Genomic DNA, 15776 nt, shown 5'->3' with positions numbered 1-15776 from the left:
ATAAGGTACTGATGGATACACCTGTTATATGGACAGTCCCAGCTCACATAGTACCTGCTACTCACAGAATGGCCCCAGATAGTGTTAGGGTACGGATGGAGACACCTGTTATCTGGACAGTCCCAGCTTATGGTTGTTATGTCATTTAAACTTATCATCACGCACAACTCACTTCAAGAGGAGCAACTCAGCGCGGAGCACAGCAGGTTGGCATGAGTGGTCACCGGACATTAAGGGAGAAAACATGCTTTTAATAGCTTCTTGAATTTAGCATGGTCCTCACATAACCGAATGGACAAGGGAATTTAATTCCAGAAAAATTGCGCCGGATAAGAAAATAATATATCGCTGAATCTGACTGTGCGATGTGAGGTATCTTTAGAAAAGACTTGTTAGAGGATTTCAAGAGCTGATACAGGCAATGCTTGGCTTGCAGATAAGCGGGCAAGGCTCTAATTAAGGCCTTCTGTGTCTAGCAACATATCTTAAAGCATATATGTTTTTTTATGGGCAGTCAACGCAGGCCCCTTAGGATGGGGTCCATGAAAGTGTGGCGAGGCAAGCTACGAATTAGCCAGGCAGCAGCATTCTGCTCTACTTGGAGTTTTGATACCAAAGAGTCATTATCTGTTCCAATAAGTGCATTACCATAGTCCAAGCGACTTGTAATAAGAGCTTGGGCTAGGGACTTTCTGTATCTGGGGGGCCCATTGAAAAATCTTCCTTAAAAGCAGCGCAGTTTAATTTCGGGTACAGCCGTAGAGGAATGCGCGCTGCATTCTGCGCTCCTCGGCTCTTGTGCAGTCCCTCGAGGTATCTAGTGCGCTCTTTTAGGGCACAGGGCGTAAAGCCAATTTTTAGTGACTGATAATCCTACTGCTTCCAGATGTTATTGCGGTGGTATTTGCTGGGCACGTTTTTTCTTGTCGAGCCCACAATCTGTGTTTGATATTTGACTTTGCCACTGGATTCAAGCAAGCCGGGCTGAAGACGGCTGGAATGCCAGAAACCGGTCCTCGGAAGCTTGTTTCCGGTCATGGAAGGCATGGCTTGGCAGTTCGAGCTGGACTGTTCCCATGAGGCACAGGGTCAGACTGATTTGCATATAGCCATGTCTGAACTGGGGTGGCAGAGTGGGCTAAAGAACGGTGATGGATTAAACCCAGATCTTTTGACTGGGTGTGAGTGTTTGATTGGTTCAGATGCTCCGTCCATTACCACCCCCTTTTGTACTGATATTTGACTTTGTCACATTTGTTGGCATATTTGCTGGTTTCTACTCACCTATGAAAGCCATGCATTAATCCTATCCTTCCTCCTCACCACCCAGGTGTGCTTTGGGTTGCGTATTTTATGAATGTTGTTTATGAACGTCTTAGGGCATTACTAGTGCAGCAGGTGCAGTGGCACCGGGACCTATTGGTGACAGGGACACAAGGTATTCATATTCTCTTGTGGCACTCAGTTTTTTGGGTTGCTCAGCTGATAGCTCCTTCTAGTGTATATATTTTTTAGGATTCACTGTTTATGCTAGGTGGACACTCACAGTGTCTTCCCACCTCTCTCCTCGCTTGTGGGTGTAAGAATGTTTGTCTCTAACAGGTTAGATTTGGAATACTTCCCACAGGAGGAGGCCTGTATTTATCACCAGTGTCCGGTGCAAGTGGTGAACCATTTGTGATCAGGAACATTGGGTTCCAGGTACTGCGGTTTCACTTTTGGTATCAATTAATCTTCATTTAGAACTGGTTTGCACCGAGGACACACCCTTACTGCTCTCTTTATCTTGGAGAAGACCACTTTTGGAACACTGTGCTCGAATCCTGAAAAAATTGTTTTGGCGAAGAAACATGTCGAACTTCTCCTTACAATGAGCTCATTTGTCCAATGTTATTTAGTATGTCCTGGGGATGGTAAAACAATGAACATTTAAGCATGTCCTTGGAACGATATTGCTGCTTGTATGGAGTAAGTTCTCTTCCACACAGAGGACAGGGGCATCTAACACCAGATAACACCCGCCTCTCTCGTTTTCACGAGATTCAGTTTTTAGGCGAGAGCTTCCATTGGTGCAGCAGGTGCAGTTGCACAGGGGCCCTCTGAACCCTGATTTTTACTGTATTTCCCAGTTCAAACAGCGGTCACAGGGCTCAGTTCCTTCCTTGCAGTAAGGCCCATGACACACTGGCTACGTCACTGACAGTGGCCGGGTCAGCGACTGTCGCCCTTACTTGCTCACTAGAGCGTAGATGACAATGCAATGCACCCTCCTGGAACTACAGGCCTCGGATGCTTGTGGGGTGAGCTTTGATGATGAGATGCCCAGAACACAGTAACTGATGTATCCACGGTCCCTAATGTCGCTGCCGTGTGATGTCCCCTCGCACCCTTTGGAGGACACAGTTCTATCCACCGTTGACTCGATTGCAGTGGATGAACAGGCCGCACAGCTGCCAGAGGCGAGGTCCAACTCTCCATGGGATGGAGAAAATCCAGAGATTGATGGGAAAGTAATAACTTCATCCATAAACCACTGATCTTCTAGCAGCTGCTTCCGGTTGGGATGTGTGGTTTATTGGTATTTTGGGTGCAGGGTGGCCCAATCTTTGCCCCTAGGCTCCTTTGGTTCAGAAGCAGAGTGTGTCTCACCCTGCCATGCCACGCTGATGCCAGTCTAGAAAGCAGACAATTCCAGAAGCTTACTTCTAGAAACGTCACCTGGTGCGCAACAAGAAGCCATTCAGAAGACTCAGACCCTCCTGGCCACAAACTATTGCCTATTGGGTCCTCCCTGGACAGTTTCTGAACCCCCTTGGCAACCGAGCGGTTAATGGGGCCAGCATGTCTTGGTGCTATTTTAGCGTATGAATTGCCTTATCTCCGCGTTCGAGAGACAAGTCTTACTATGGCAAGGACTGCCTGGAGTGGGGATAGTGAGAATAGAAGGGGAAGGATGGATGGATGTCAAATAAATAATAAATGAATATAGAAATACCACGATAGAGAACACTCTGAAGAATCCTCAAAAATAAAATTTCAGTGATCAATAACGGAATTGCTAAGATATATTCCTTAATGAAAAAAAATGAATTTGAACCCCCACACAATTATGCTAAGTTTGAACATGATCCTAATGTTGTTTTATTTTAGCCCTACACTAATTCTCCCAACCCTAAATCTGTCTTAACCTACACCTATGTCCCTGACGTCTGCTCCTACACCACCCTGCGAGTAACTCTGTCCCTTTTCTGTACCTGCACTCGCTTTATTTGTTAGTTTCACAGCTCTTTTACTCAGAATGAAATAAAAAAATAAAAACACTTCTTTTCAGTGTTATTTCTTGTATAGAGACTTTCATATATATATGTCCTTACAGCTTTCGTTCTTTATTTCTGTTTCTTCTTAATGGCCTTTTATCCTACAAATGTCTTCACCCTGCCAACGCGTCTACCATCTCCCACAGAGCTGTGCTCTTCAGCTAGGTTTATACATACCACCCGCCTACACCTCCCCAGACTCGTGACGCAGCACTTGCGTGACGTGACGTGCCTTTGTCCTGGTGACGTCTGCGACAATAGAACTTCTTTTTCAGTATCATGTTGAATACGCCAATCTCTGTGGTACCTTCATAATCCCCTCCCAAATAAAGCTGATATATATCCTTTAAAATACCCGGGGCTGTACCGGGAGGACGGCGGCGCTTCATTTGCGCTGGTATTGCAGCTGGTGGGCAACAGGCACACGTTTTTGGGGACCGAACTTGTTTTGAACCAGGATTTGACAGACTGAGAGAAAGAGAAAGTAAGACAGTAGAGGGAAAACGAATCAGACAATATGAAAACAGTGATGAACGGAGAAAGCAGGGATTAAAAAAAGGTGCCCAGTCTAGGGGTGGTGAGTGGGTGAAGAAAGAGGCGTGAGGTGGAGTTGGGACCAGGCAGCCTTGGCTTTCAGCACACCTGGACTCCTAATTGTCCTAATAATCCACTGCACACTTATTTATCTGTAATTGTTATTATTAGTTTAAAATGTATTAGGATAAGTTCTGCCTGACAATTTTCTGGTGGTTAGTGGATAGCCCAAATACCGCTGGTGTGCTTTACGACTCAGACTTACTGTGAACGTTACGTTGTTGACTCTAATCTCGGCTCCTCTCATTCAAGATATAATGTGATCCTGGGTAAACCATTTCAACTTAATATACGCCAGTGTCTTTATCTGTTAAAGTAGCAGGCGCTTAGAAACAGTGGCACGAGGAGCTATGCAGGAAGCAGGCCGTTCCATCCAGCCGTACCTGTTTGGCTTCGAAAGTCTTTCTTCCACACCTGCTCCCTTCACTGCTCCGAGCTCCGCAACCCCGCCAACCACCATCCCACGAGCGTTTAATGGGTTTTTAAAGCTTTAATGCCATGCGCCCTATCTGACATTTTCTTCTCTCGTATTCTTTAAGTGCCCAGTGAGCGTGAACTTCACTCGGCGCTCCCAGACTACGGCTTCAAAGCACTTTCAACTCTTCCGAGATCAATGCAAACAGCCCCCGTCCTCCCGTGCTCGCATCTTCCTGGGTAAATCACCTCTCGTTCCTTTTTATTCCAGCCAATTATTGCACCTCGGGCCCGCTCGGAGAGCGGAGGTTGCCTCCTGGTCGCTAATTTGCATGGCGATCGGTGGGGTTTTCTAAACAGTACACGCGCTTCAAGGGGTTAATTACTCGGTAAAGCCTCGTCTGCTCCTGAAGCTCTGCTGGAGCCCGCATCCTCTTCTAATGAGGCCGGGAGCGGGGAAGGCTTGGCTCTCTGAGAGCTCGGAGCGGGTTCATTTTAAGAGGAGTTGGGAGAGTGGCGGCTGAGAGGCCCTCGGATGGGAGGGCGGCCGTTTCCAAGGGCCCACTTTATAAATACTGCAGCCCAGTGTCACTGCACCAGGCCCGGGCTGGGCCTGCAGACCCTGACTTTGAAGTATCTTTAGCCAGGCAGGGGAAAAGATGAAAAGGATGGAGAGAAAAGAGCAGAAGGATAGAAACAGAAGAAGGAAAGGAAGGATGTTAGGGCACCTGGAAGAGAAGGAAGGAAGATGCAGTGGAAAAGTTAGGAGAGACAGAGAAAATAGAAGGAGTGAGAGTGAGAAAAAGAAAGGTGGAGGGAGACAGAGAGAAGAGAGAGAAGGAAAAGAGCAGGTAAGGGAGGAAGAGAGAAAGAAGGTGATAGAAATAGTCAGGGGAGAACAAGAGAGCACAAGAAAGACATTGACGTCTGAAGGAATTGCGTTAGAAAAAGAGAAGAAAACCAACAGGAATTTGATAGAGACAAGAAGGAAAGGTTAAAGAGATAAAGGCAGTGATGGACTGGAACACGGTAGAGAAAAAACCCAGTAATATAGCTTATTTTTGAACTTGTTTCTCCCTTTATCCTTTCTAAAGTATGCTTGGGCCATGATCACTTTTTTCTCACCCTCGAGCCTTCTTCCATTTCCCGTCCACCCTCATGGTAACAAGCAGCTAACACAACCTCAGCTCCCAGGTTCCATCTCTCCTGCTCGCTACTTTCCACACTCAAGCCCTCTTTTCCTTCTTCCTTGTGGCCGTTAATTTTAAAACTCTCTTCGTACATCTCTCATAACAGCTCCTTCCATAGGTTCCTCCACCATAGCGCTTTGAAGCAGCCCGAGGGCAATATAACTCTTTACAACATGACATCAACATGACATAACATCATGTGTCCTCCTTCTCACTATTGTTTTGCCTTCTTCTCACTCTTTCCTATCCCCTCCTTCCTTCTCACCTTTCTTTTGTCTTTCCTGCTCCCTCAGCCCCTTTTGTATTCTCTCCTTCTCTCTTCTTTTTCCCATCAGTGCTTTGAAGTTGTCTCAGGGCTGTACCAGCGCTACACAAGAAACCAGCGTGGTATCAAAAATGTTCCCATTCTATCTCTTTTTTAGTTCCCCCTTCATCCCAAATATGATTTAAAGCTCTGTTGAGGAACAGAAGACTGAATGAGTGGACGTGAGAGGGAATGCAGAACTGGAAAGCATTGCACACCACTCAGCGTGACACAACAGCATGTTCTTTCTGTGCTTCTCATCTCCTTTCTTAAGTAGAATGGACAAGGGGCCAAGGCAGACAAGTACAGACCCCAGAGACAGGTGTGGATCGGATCGGCCAGGGGCAGTGGCCAACAGTGGCCATGGTTTGAATTTCGTAGTCTCCCATTGTCAGCAACCATTGTAGGCCAAGGGATTGGCAGGGTTGCAAAGACGATTGTCAGGGGCGTCAGGACAGGTTAAATAATGGACAAAGCTACCTGATAGCCACATCGCTGCCTGGTAGCCCCTGGGGACCACCCACATGCCCCTTGACCTTCCAGGACCCGAGTTTGGGGCAGAATTACAAACCCATAGCACCACTGGAGCCTTTTTTTTACGCTCCGATGGCGCAGTGTACTGCGCCAAATTTACAAGGCCACTCAAAGCCACTTTGCGTGGCTTTACACAGCCTTTCTAAATATGGCCCCCTTTCATGCAGTACTCTGCATCACACGTGTGTGTCATGGGTGTTGCAGTTGGTGTTCCCACGCGACACCATGGCTTTTTGACACTGCCCCAGATTTACAAGAATTCATAAATCTGGGTCAACGTCAAAAACTAATGCCTTTCCAGTAGAGGCAATAAAGTGGTGCAACAAAGAGAAATACTTTTATTTATCCTCGTTTTTTGCTCTTTCTCTGTGTGCTGCTATGTTTGCTGCATTTTGCAGCACACATAGAAGGAGCAAAATGCCATCACTGGTTGCTTTTGTGCAGGAAGGTCTTCCTTCCTGCACAAACACAGTCATCCCAGCAACACAAGCACACTTGCACCATGGTGCAGGGGTGCCTGCATTGACGCACACCTGCTGTTTGTGTGCCGGAGCTGGGGCGCGCACAGGGATGCCCTGTATTCTTGTAAATACGGCACATCCCTACGTTTTTGAAATGATACAGCTCGGCACAGCAAAATTGCTTGTGGCGCCGGCGCCATTTCATTGTAAATATGCCTCCTTGATTTTTCCTGTTCCAGGATTTCTGGTACCACTGCTTGTGTTGGCCAGCCTTGCCACCCTTACCGGCCGGCTGAACCTCCCCTCTCCGGGGGCTCCGGTGACGGTTGGAGTGTCAAAAAACGTTCTCCCTATTATATTGGAGGTCCTGCCGGTAGCCATCATCGCTGACCTCGTAAGGGTCGGTGATGCGTGGAGAGGTGAGGTGGCACAGGCTCTGCGGGGTTGCCTACGGGAGAGAGTGGACGGGGAAGTTGAGGTTTCCTCTGAGGCAGCCCTGTATTTCTTATCCAGTGCTTTGTTTATGATTCATTCCTGGTTTGGAACCCAATCAATTTAATTGCAGTTGTTTGCCGAGGGCAGCTGGTGGTGCTAGGGGTTAACTAGTTGAGACTCTTTCCTGACAACAGCAAATTACAATGTGGATCTTCAGCCATGCTGTCTGTTGCTTTCTACTGTATCGCTATAGGAACATAGGGAAATAGGAAAACTATCACCTTTTGCACAACTTTAGCTGCATATTAATTGTAAAGATGGTGAAGTTCTATTAAACAATAGCCAAAATCTTAACCTGCCACTCCACCCTACTTCCACAGTAGAAGCGCATCAAACACTGGAACCCTCGAGTGAAGGGAGAAGGGTCACCCTGTTTTCGAGGTTGTGTTGCAATGTTTTAGCTTCCCAAACACGTGGTTGTACAGTTTCACGAGGCCAGATAATGTGGGCTACTCGCTTCCAAGGATTAGGAAGGAAAGTTCATGTATTAGTTATGAACATGGGAGAATCATGATGTTATTCTCTAAATATTGTAACTTTATATGGAAACTGTCGTGTTTATGAGGGGTGATAAATATGACCTGAGGAGAAGGGTGTATCCTTTAACGCGAGGATGGAGGAATCAGTTATGTGTTTACGGGTGTAGAATGTCTGTCTGGGTTGAGATATGACCAGTCTCGCTAGGGTGCCCCCCCTGAGAAGATGAAACTGGAAAGGAAGGCGGCAAGCGAAGGAAGGGAAGCAAAGAGAGGGACCAGAGAGTGTTTAATGCAAGAGAGAGAAAGACGAAAGAGAAGAATGAAAACAGGTGCTAGGTAGTTATAGTTGTCATATTGTGAAGTGAGTTACTTCGAGGAGCTCCTCGGCTGAACAGAAATGCCACTTTTTATACACACTGGTTAATGCCAGTGTTCAATCTGTTTCTAAGCACTTCCAATCTTGGGAGATAATATGATTTGATCAGGATCACACAGTTTAGCCATACCACAGTGAGGCCAGGGTTGCAGCTTAGCTTCTCGTGTTCCACAGTCAGCAACTTTGAAACTAGTCCACATACCGTGCAGACATGTCGAGCTTGGCAGCAAAAGAGAGAAACGTGGATTCTGGTTCGTAAAGGGCAATGAAATTGCACACACACTCGGGGTCAAAGGGGAAAAGAGGCGAGGCAGAGAAGTGGCGAAAAACAAGGGCTCATCTTTGTTCTAAGGCTCACTCTGAACTTTTTGTCGCTGGCACTAGTTGGCAACACTTGCCTGCCCTCCTGGCAGGGATGGTGACGAATCAAAGGAGGGAGCGAGCTGGAGAATGACAACAGAGCTGTGACTGCAGAGCGGCGCCCTCTCAGCAGCTTCCTCTCGGCGGCACAGCGGGCACGCAGCTGTTCCCAGCCCACGGGCATGCAGTGCCAGCTGCTGTTTGTGCACCTTCTGAGCGCCCGTGCCAGAGCCAGGGAAGGCGCGGGAACTTCCGCGTGCCACTCTGGGTACCTCTCGCGCTCGGCCTCGCGCCCTGTGGTACCCCGTGCCTCAGCTCGGGCACCGCAAAGTGCCCACTTCGGACTACTGTCGTGTATGGGTCGCCAGCAGCCCACAGCACACACCAATCCCAAACCCTTCAGCTGCTCTCCGAGGTGCACGAGAGTGGGTCCTCGTGAATACCGCTGCCTGGCACGTGAGACTCCCAGCAGTGCCCCGAAGCCTGCAGACGCACAGCGCTTCGTGGGCGCGGCAAGAGGCGCCTGCTGCCCCTCTGAGGTCCTCCAGACATATCCTAATTATCTCTTGAACAACTCCTTTTCATTCACATAAATTTCTACAGCTGCGGTAAATGCAACCTGTCCTGGGTCTCTCTAAGTTGGCGCTGGAGTCAATCTTTCTGAGAACACTGAAAGGCGGCTGGCGTAAATGTCATCAGACCCAGGCCTCGCCTATGTTAACTCTACATTGCCAACCAATCTTTGCTCCAGTCATTCCGAATGTGCGCTGCAGTGAAGACTTTTTAAATTAAATATAGCACAGCTGGTGTACTCCAGTCCTGACACGCTCAAGGGGACCCCGAATTTTCTCTGGTGGGAAAACCTTGAGTTTGCTAAAATACGGGCGGCTTTAAACTCATATTTCACGTTTTTTTCTCTCACAGTTTTATATAGGGTGAACGCGACCCGAAGGTATTACAGCGCTCTACATGAGCACCAGTTACATTACACATTCATTTTTGGTAGGCACTGGAAGATCAAGAAATTCGTCCAGAATCACAGGAGGTTGAGCTGATGCCGAGAATTGAAGCTGGTTTCCCAATTCCAAAAGTGACAGCTCTGGCCCTTACACCACACCCTATTTCACAGCACATGTTTTTTTTGTCCTGCAGGCATCCTTAACTTGCATCTTCACTCCAGTCATCACTTAATTTGTGCCATAGTAAAACCCTCTACGCCAGGCAATCCTTAATTTGCACCATATTAAAGTACTCTACTCCAGACATCCCCTAATTTGCTCCATAGTAAACACCTTCTACTCAAGGCATCTCTCAATTTACACCAAATTCAAATATTTTACTCCATGCACCCAACAATCTGTTCCATAGTAAAACCTTTTACTCCAGGCATCTCTCAATTTGCACCATAATAAAATATTTTACTCTAGGCATCCACTAATTTGCTCCATAGGAAAACCCTCTACGCCAGGCAAACCTTAATTTGCACAATATTAAAGTACTCTACTCCAAACATACCCTAATTTGCTCCATAGTAAATACCCTTTACTCAAGACATCACTCAATTTACCCAAATTCAAATATTTCACTCTAGGCATCCACCAATTTGCTCCATAGTAAAACCTATTACTCAAGGCATCTCTCAATTTGCACAGTAATAAAATATTTTACTCTAGGCATCCGCTAATTTGCTCCATAGTAAAACCTTTTACTGCACGCATTTCTTAATTTGCACCACATTAAAATATTTTACTCCAGAAATCCCCAAATTTGCTCCATAATAAAACCTTTTACTCCAGACATCCTTTAATTTGCACCATATGAAAATATTTTAGCCTGGGCATCCCCTAATTTGAACAATAGTAACATCTCTTGTTTGAGACACGCCTCATAACAAAATATTGTACTTCAGGCATCACCGAGTTTTCTCCCAAATAAAAGAGACTACAATAATAATAAGATAATACAATATTTATTCTGACGTCGCCTTTCTGCCATCATGGTGTCATCATGGTAAAACCTTGTACTCCAGGAATCTTAGGAAAATTGTTCTGACATTCCCTCATTTTTGTTTCACAGTGAAGTGTATTTGAGAGTGGTAGAGATTGGCTGGTGTAATTCTCCTGTGCTGCAGGTATCCCATAATCAGCTTGCGTAAAATAATCTTGCATGTGTTAAAACCAGCTGGTGTAAATCTGTTACGCTCCAGGCATTTCTTAATTCGCTCCGACAGAAAGTTTTGGAGTACGATAGAGGGTGGCTGGTGAAGTCCTAAATGCACCTGGCATCCCCATGTTAGCTCCAGAGTAAAATCTTTTTGAGACTAGTGAGAGCTGGTTGGTGTAAAATAATATTTTTACTTGCAGTAGAAGATGGTTGTTAATCTAAGATGTCATGTAATTAGCTGGGAGTAATATAAAGCAGTATGTAAAAGCTAGTTGGATACTGAGATGCTCGAGGAACCTCCTCATTTACTACATCGTACATCAGCTAACCTTTGAAAACCCACACTCTGTCACAAAGCCTCTCCTGGACCCTAGAAGGAGTAAAGTGAAGTTTCTTATGAGCCAAAGTGACCGCACAGCGCACTCAGGTGCCGGACGCTACTCGCACGTTGACCCTTCTGCTCCGCGCTGAGGTGTGTAAAGTGTCCTGGTGCTGAAGCTGCATCTAGAGTGCTCTCCGGCCCTAGGACTATCCTCAGCAATGCACACAGGACAACCAAGAAAAACCTTTAAAGAGGAAAAGAGGAAGCTTTGTGTTTTCCATTTGACTTGTATTAGAGTGAGTATTAGTATAAGAAGGATAAAGTGAAAAAAGAAGAAAATGTAGCTTTGCTTTGCATTTACATAGTGCTTTCTAACCCTGCACGGTCGCTGAAGCGCTTTTGGCAGGCCGCACATTACTCCAGAACCCAAGGTCAGTGGCTAATCTGGTGGTTATTGGCTCCTGTCAGGATTATCCTTGGGCTCTAGAAGGCCATTCCATGCTTGGTACCCACTCTGTTTGTGGCAGATGAAATTATTAGGAGTTAGTTGTGATCATTTGTGGTGAATATGTGAGTTCATGCAAGTGGCTGGCGGGATGAATGGATAGATGGGAAGAGACTGTGCTTTTTTACGTTGCAGGAATGTGGTTTCAAATGAGGCTGTGATCTACGAGGCGAGGTCTGGGCAAATTGTCAAAATCCAGTAATAGAAAGTAGTCACACAGGCATGTAGCTGAGGGTAGGCTACACTCAGAGAGAGTAAGGCATGCAGACAATGAAGGGTGAGGAGAGGGCCATCCGGTAGCAAAGAAGGAGAGCGAGCATGTGTCAATTTGAGTCACGGTCAATCAGTGCTTAATTTGAGCCATGGGTGCCCGTGGGGCCCACTGGCACTCATTTCTTGGGACCAGCACCTATTTATCATCTTCAGACATTGACCAATAGCAAGAGAAGAGGAAACAAACATATGGGATAGAAGAAGGAACAGAAATATGAAAAAAACACAGCAAAAGGATAAAGCAGGAACCTGCAAGAGAAAGGTAATGGGGCAGGGAGGGTCTGGTGATGGATTAAAGAGCTATGAGGTGGATTCAAGGCTGCACAGCCTTGGTATTTGGTGTGCTGAGAGGTAAAGGCACCGGACGTCGGCTTCGAAGGAGAGCTTTGGGTACCCCCACTCATTCTTTTACAAATTAGGCACAGAGGTCAGTTTTCCATGCAGGGTTTCATGATTATAGAAGATGCTTTTTGAGACACCTTGGAATTTAAGGATGTAAAACACATCATGTTTGCTTGTGGAATACCGTACTGCGCTATAGCATTTTCTTTTAGTGAGCTGTCACCAAGAGGCAATTCTATATGATACGGGCACAGAAATCTTGAAAGTTGTGAAACAAACTGGTCAGACAGACCATTTCCTGAACAAGGACTGACTCTGTTCCAGCTCTACTAGCCTCTCACAGACACCATCAAATTCCCCTACAGGCCTGTCACCTTTGAGTGAGACTAATCTCATGCTGGTGCTTTAGGATTTGTGCCATCTGCCTCTATTGCCGCTGCACCAGACCCTCCAGTTCAGATCTACTTTCCAGACTCTTCAACCCCTTCCCTGAGGCATGGATCCTGTCTTGGTCTTTCATTTGATGCCTTGAGGTGCTCTGGGAGTTGTAGTCTTGGTAAGCTACCCTTAAAGTACATGGACTAATACACCCCTTAACAGTAAATTGGTGTTTTAATGACACAGGCGAGTTGATAATCCCATGCCACATAGGGCAGGGAGGCTGATGGGTCTGTGGATGCGCATCTGTAGAGAGCGCCCTCGCTGAAATCCATCTTTTCAAGTCCATTTTAAATTCATTAAGTTCCCTCTGAAGTTCTCAGCTTTTCCCGACCCTCTGGTATGGTGAACCTCCCAGATGCCAAGGCAAATCCACAGGACTCTTATTTGTGTGTCAAGTTGAATGTTGATTCCTCCCTTTGCCAATTCCAGGGGTATAACTAGGGCCACTGGGATCATATGTCAATTGAAGGCCAAATTATGTGGTACGGTTGGCAAAAGTGTTCGGCAAGAAAAAGAAATTATGAGGCAGAATGGTGCGAAATGCGCATGTTAACGATTACATTGCTAACCATGAGGTGCAAATTTGCCCAGAATTAAAACCTCGATACAGCAAACAGTGAGTGCCCAGATACACTTTGCAAAGGGTCTGTCCCTGCGCTTAACCAAGTCAGACACTTTTGTTTAGTAACTTTTGATCTGTTCAAAGTCGATTTTTTGGGGGGTAAAATCTGCAAATAATGCAGCAGATTGTGGATTATGTGGCAAATGCAGAAAATCCGGAATTATGTAAACAACCACGGCTGCATGACTGCTTTATTCCAGTGGCCGTGAGTGTAACTAGCTGAACATTATTGCTAGCGCCAAGAAGTGTGCCTTTTGATCTTAACACATGTCTATAGCTCGCTCTTACCCAGCGCGAAAGTCCTGGGAGGCAAACGTGCGTTGTATAACTAAAATAAAATACACGACTCCAGAATATATTATCCGAGTCAGCCGGCGGGCTAAGGGTTGTCGCTGCCACTTCCTGTACTGATCCCTCAAACTGTGTGTACCGCGGGTCCTTAATTAGATTTTTATTCTGGCTCTAAAACACATTTGCACCTCAGACTGCATTAAGGTCATTTTTTTTTGTTTGGGTGATTTCGCAAAGCGCTCCCACGTCCCCCAGGGAGGAGAGGCGCTGGGGCTATTTACATTGAGGCGCTTAGACATTTTAGAACTACGCTGTGCCCCCTCCTTCAACGCTTAGACGTGGGGTTCGCTCAGACCGCCCCATCCTCGCCCGGCATTGCTGGTCTCAGCATTCGCGCCGCACAGTCCGCGAAGTAGGAACGGGGAAATAAAGAGCTTTTTTAGCTTCCAGGAGTCGGCTAATGAGCCACATTTCCACCCGATCAAGAACTCGGCTCCAAATCATGGACGCACTGGACCGAAAAGCAAGGCTAACTGCGTCGGAATCCCGGCTCTCCAACGACTTGCTGTGTAATTCTGAGCAGGTCAGCCTACCTCTATGCGATCACTTTGATTAAACAAACTTTACGGTTGACGCTTGGCGGACATAAAGCACTTTGACAAAGTTTGCAATTGTTAATTACACCACACACCAGATGCCACATGTTCCCACTGCCACGCGTTACCTGCCCGTTCTTGCAGAGGTCTGCCCACATGCTGGTGCCATCTCCTCCTCGCATCAGGATGTGGTAGGTGAAGAAGTAAGTGCCCGGAATGTTACACATAAACTTCCCCGTGGCTGCGTCGTAGTTGTTGCCCAAGTTCGTGACTATGTCGTCAAACTTGAGAATTTCATATCCCTCGTGCGGGTTCTTCAAGCCGGCGTAGAAGGCCACCCTGGGCACGGTGGTGTAGGTGGCTGTGCTGATGGCACCATTGCTGCCGATTCCTGGGTAACCTGGGGGCCCCACTTTGCCCAGCTCGCCTCTCTCACCTGGTGGCCCCATTGGGCCTGGGGGGCCAGGTTCCCCTGGTGGGCCAGGTGGTCCCGGCTTTCCTGGCCGGCCAGGCTTCCCTTGGGGCCCCTGCACCAAAGTGGACGGAGGGGGTGGCACAGCCCCACTATTGTCCCCCGGTGTCTCCGCATCTTCCCGCAGGCTGGCGCTGGTGGCCGCAGTGGTCTTTGCCAGGTAGGGGTCACAGACCATGCGGCATGTGCCCAACATCTCATAGTGTCCGTCTGTCCCAACTGAGTTGACCAGTACCGGGATGAGGATGACCAGCACCAAAATCATCACGACTCCCACAGCGGCTGCGATGAGCGTCTTTCTTCCGAGGCTTAGCCTGGAGAGCGGTTGAGAACGCTGCCTCCCCGATGGCGGAATGGTGCCTGCTGGGTGGGAGGGGGTGGATACCCCTTGGAGAGCTATGGTGAAATATGTGTATATATGTGTATATATATATATATGTATATATATATGTATATATTTATTATATGGTTGAGTCCATAGAAAGCTCCACTACAGAAAGCCTGACAGAAGTATCTGTAGAAAGCCCAAAAAACCGAGTTGTGGGCTGGACCGAAATTGAATATTGCCCTTATATAGCTTCGGCTCCTGTGCCCCCCCAGCTGAGGCAGATGGTAATGTGAAAGCAGAGGATGGAGCCACACGCCCAGCAGCGAGCGCCTAGTGCGCTCTCTCAGCGCTCTCTCTCTCCTCTCTCTCCACCCCTTCCTTCCTCTTCCTCAACCAATCGCTCGCTCTTATCTCCGATGGATAGCTTCTCCGTATATACAACAACCTTCCACCCCACCCCCCTATTTAAGTGTTTCTCCTCCTCCCTTCTTCGTCCCCTCCTTCCTAATGAAGGCGAAAAATACACCCTCCGCCTCAAATCAGATTAAAAAAAGTCGCGCGAATGTAAATCTGCGCGAAGATGGCGGGAGGCGAGCGGCAGACTGACCCAGGAGGACCAGCACCGGACCACGGGGAGCCATCCATCAGCGGGGGAGGACGGGTCGATGGGGTCGGGGCAGCTTTCACCCGGCTGCGGGTCCCAAAGTGGAGGCGGCCGGGGGGCGATGAGCGGAGGGGGGCGCTTCAAGCAGTCGCAGGCAGGTTCGTCAGTCCCTCCTTCCGCGCGTCTCACGGTTTGTTTTGGGGTAAAAGAGAATAAGTTAGGCAGCGATTGTTGTGCAGTTTCTTTCTTCTCCCGGAGCTGTCATCTGCTTCGCTCCGTCTCCTGGAGGCGGC

General features: G+C 47.5%; 1 protein-coding gene across 1 annotated transcript in view; it reads right to left on the bottom strand.

Moving 5' to 3' along the window:
* Window positions 1-15129, bottom strand: part of C1QL1 (complement C1q like 1) — a 397766-nt gene extending 382637 nt beyond the window's left edge. Inside the window, exon 1 of the mRNA XM_086923877.1 lies at window positions 14208-15129. Coding sequence (XP_086780003.1) covers window positions 14208-14816 — 609 coding nt within the window. The 5' untranslated portion in view covers window positions 14817-15129. The remainder of the gene's footprint in view (window positions 1-14207) is intronic.
* Window positions 15130-15776: the final 647 nt, after the last annotated feature.

Source organism: Lissotriton vulgaris, chromosome 5, assembly GCF_964263255.1.
Source record: "Lissotriton vulgaris chromosome 5, aLisVul1.2, whole genome shotgun sequence".
In the NCBI taxonomy this organism is placed as follows: Eukaryota; Metazoa; Chordata; class Amphibia; order Caudata; family Salamandridae; genus Lissotriton; species Lissotriton vulgaris.
The sequence above is the reverse complement of the archived record's forward strand: the minus strand, read 5'-3'. Positions and strand labels throughout refer to the sequence as shown.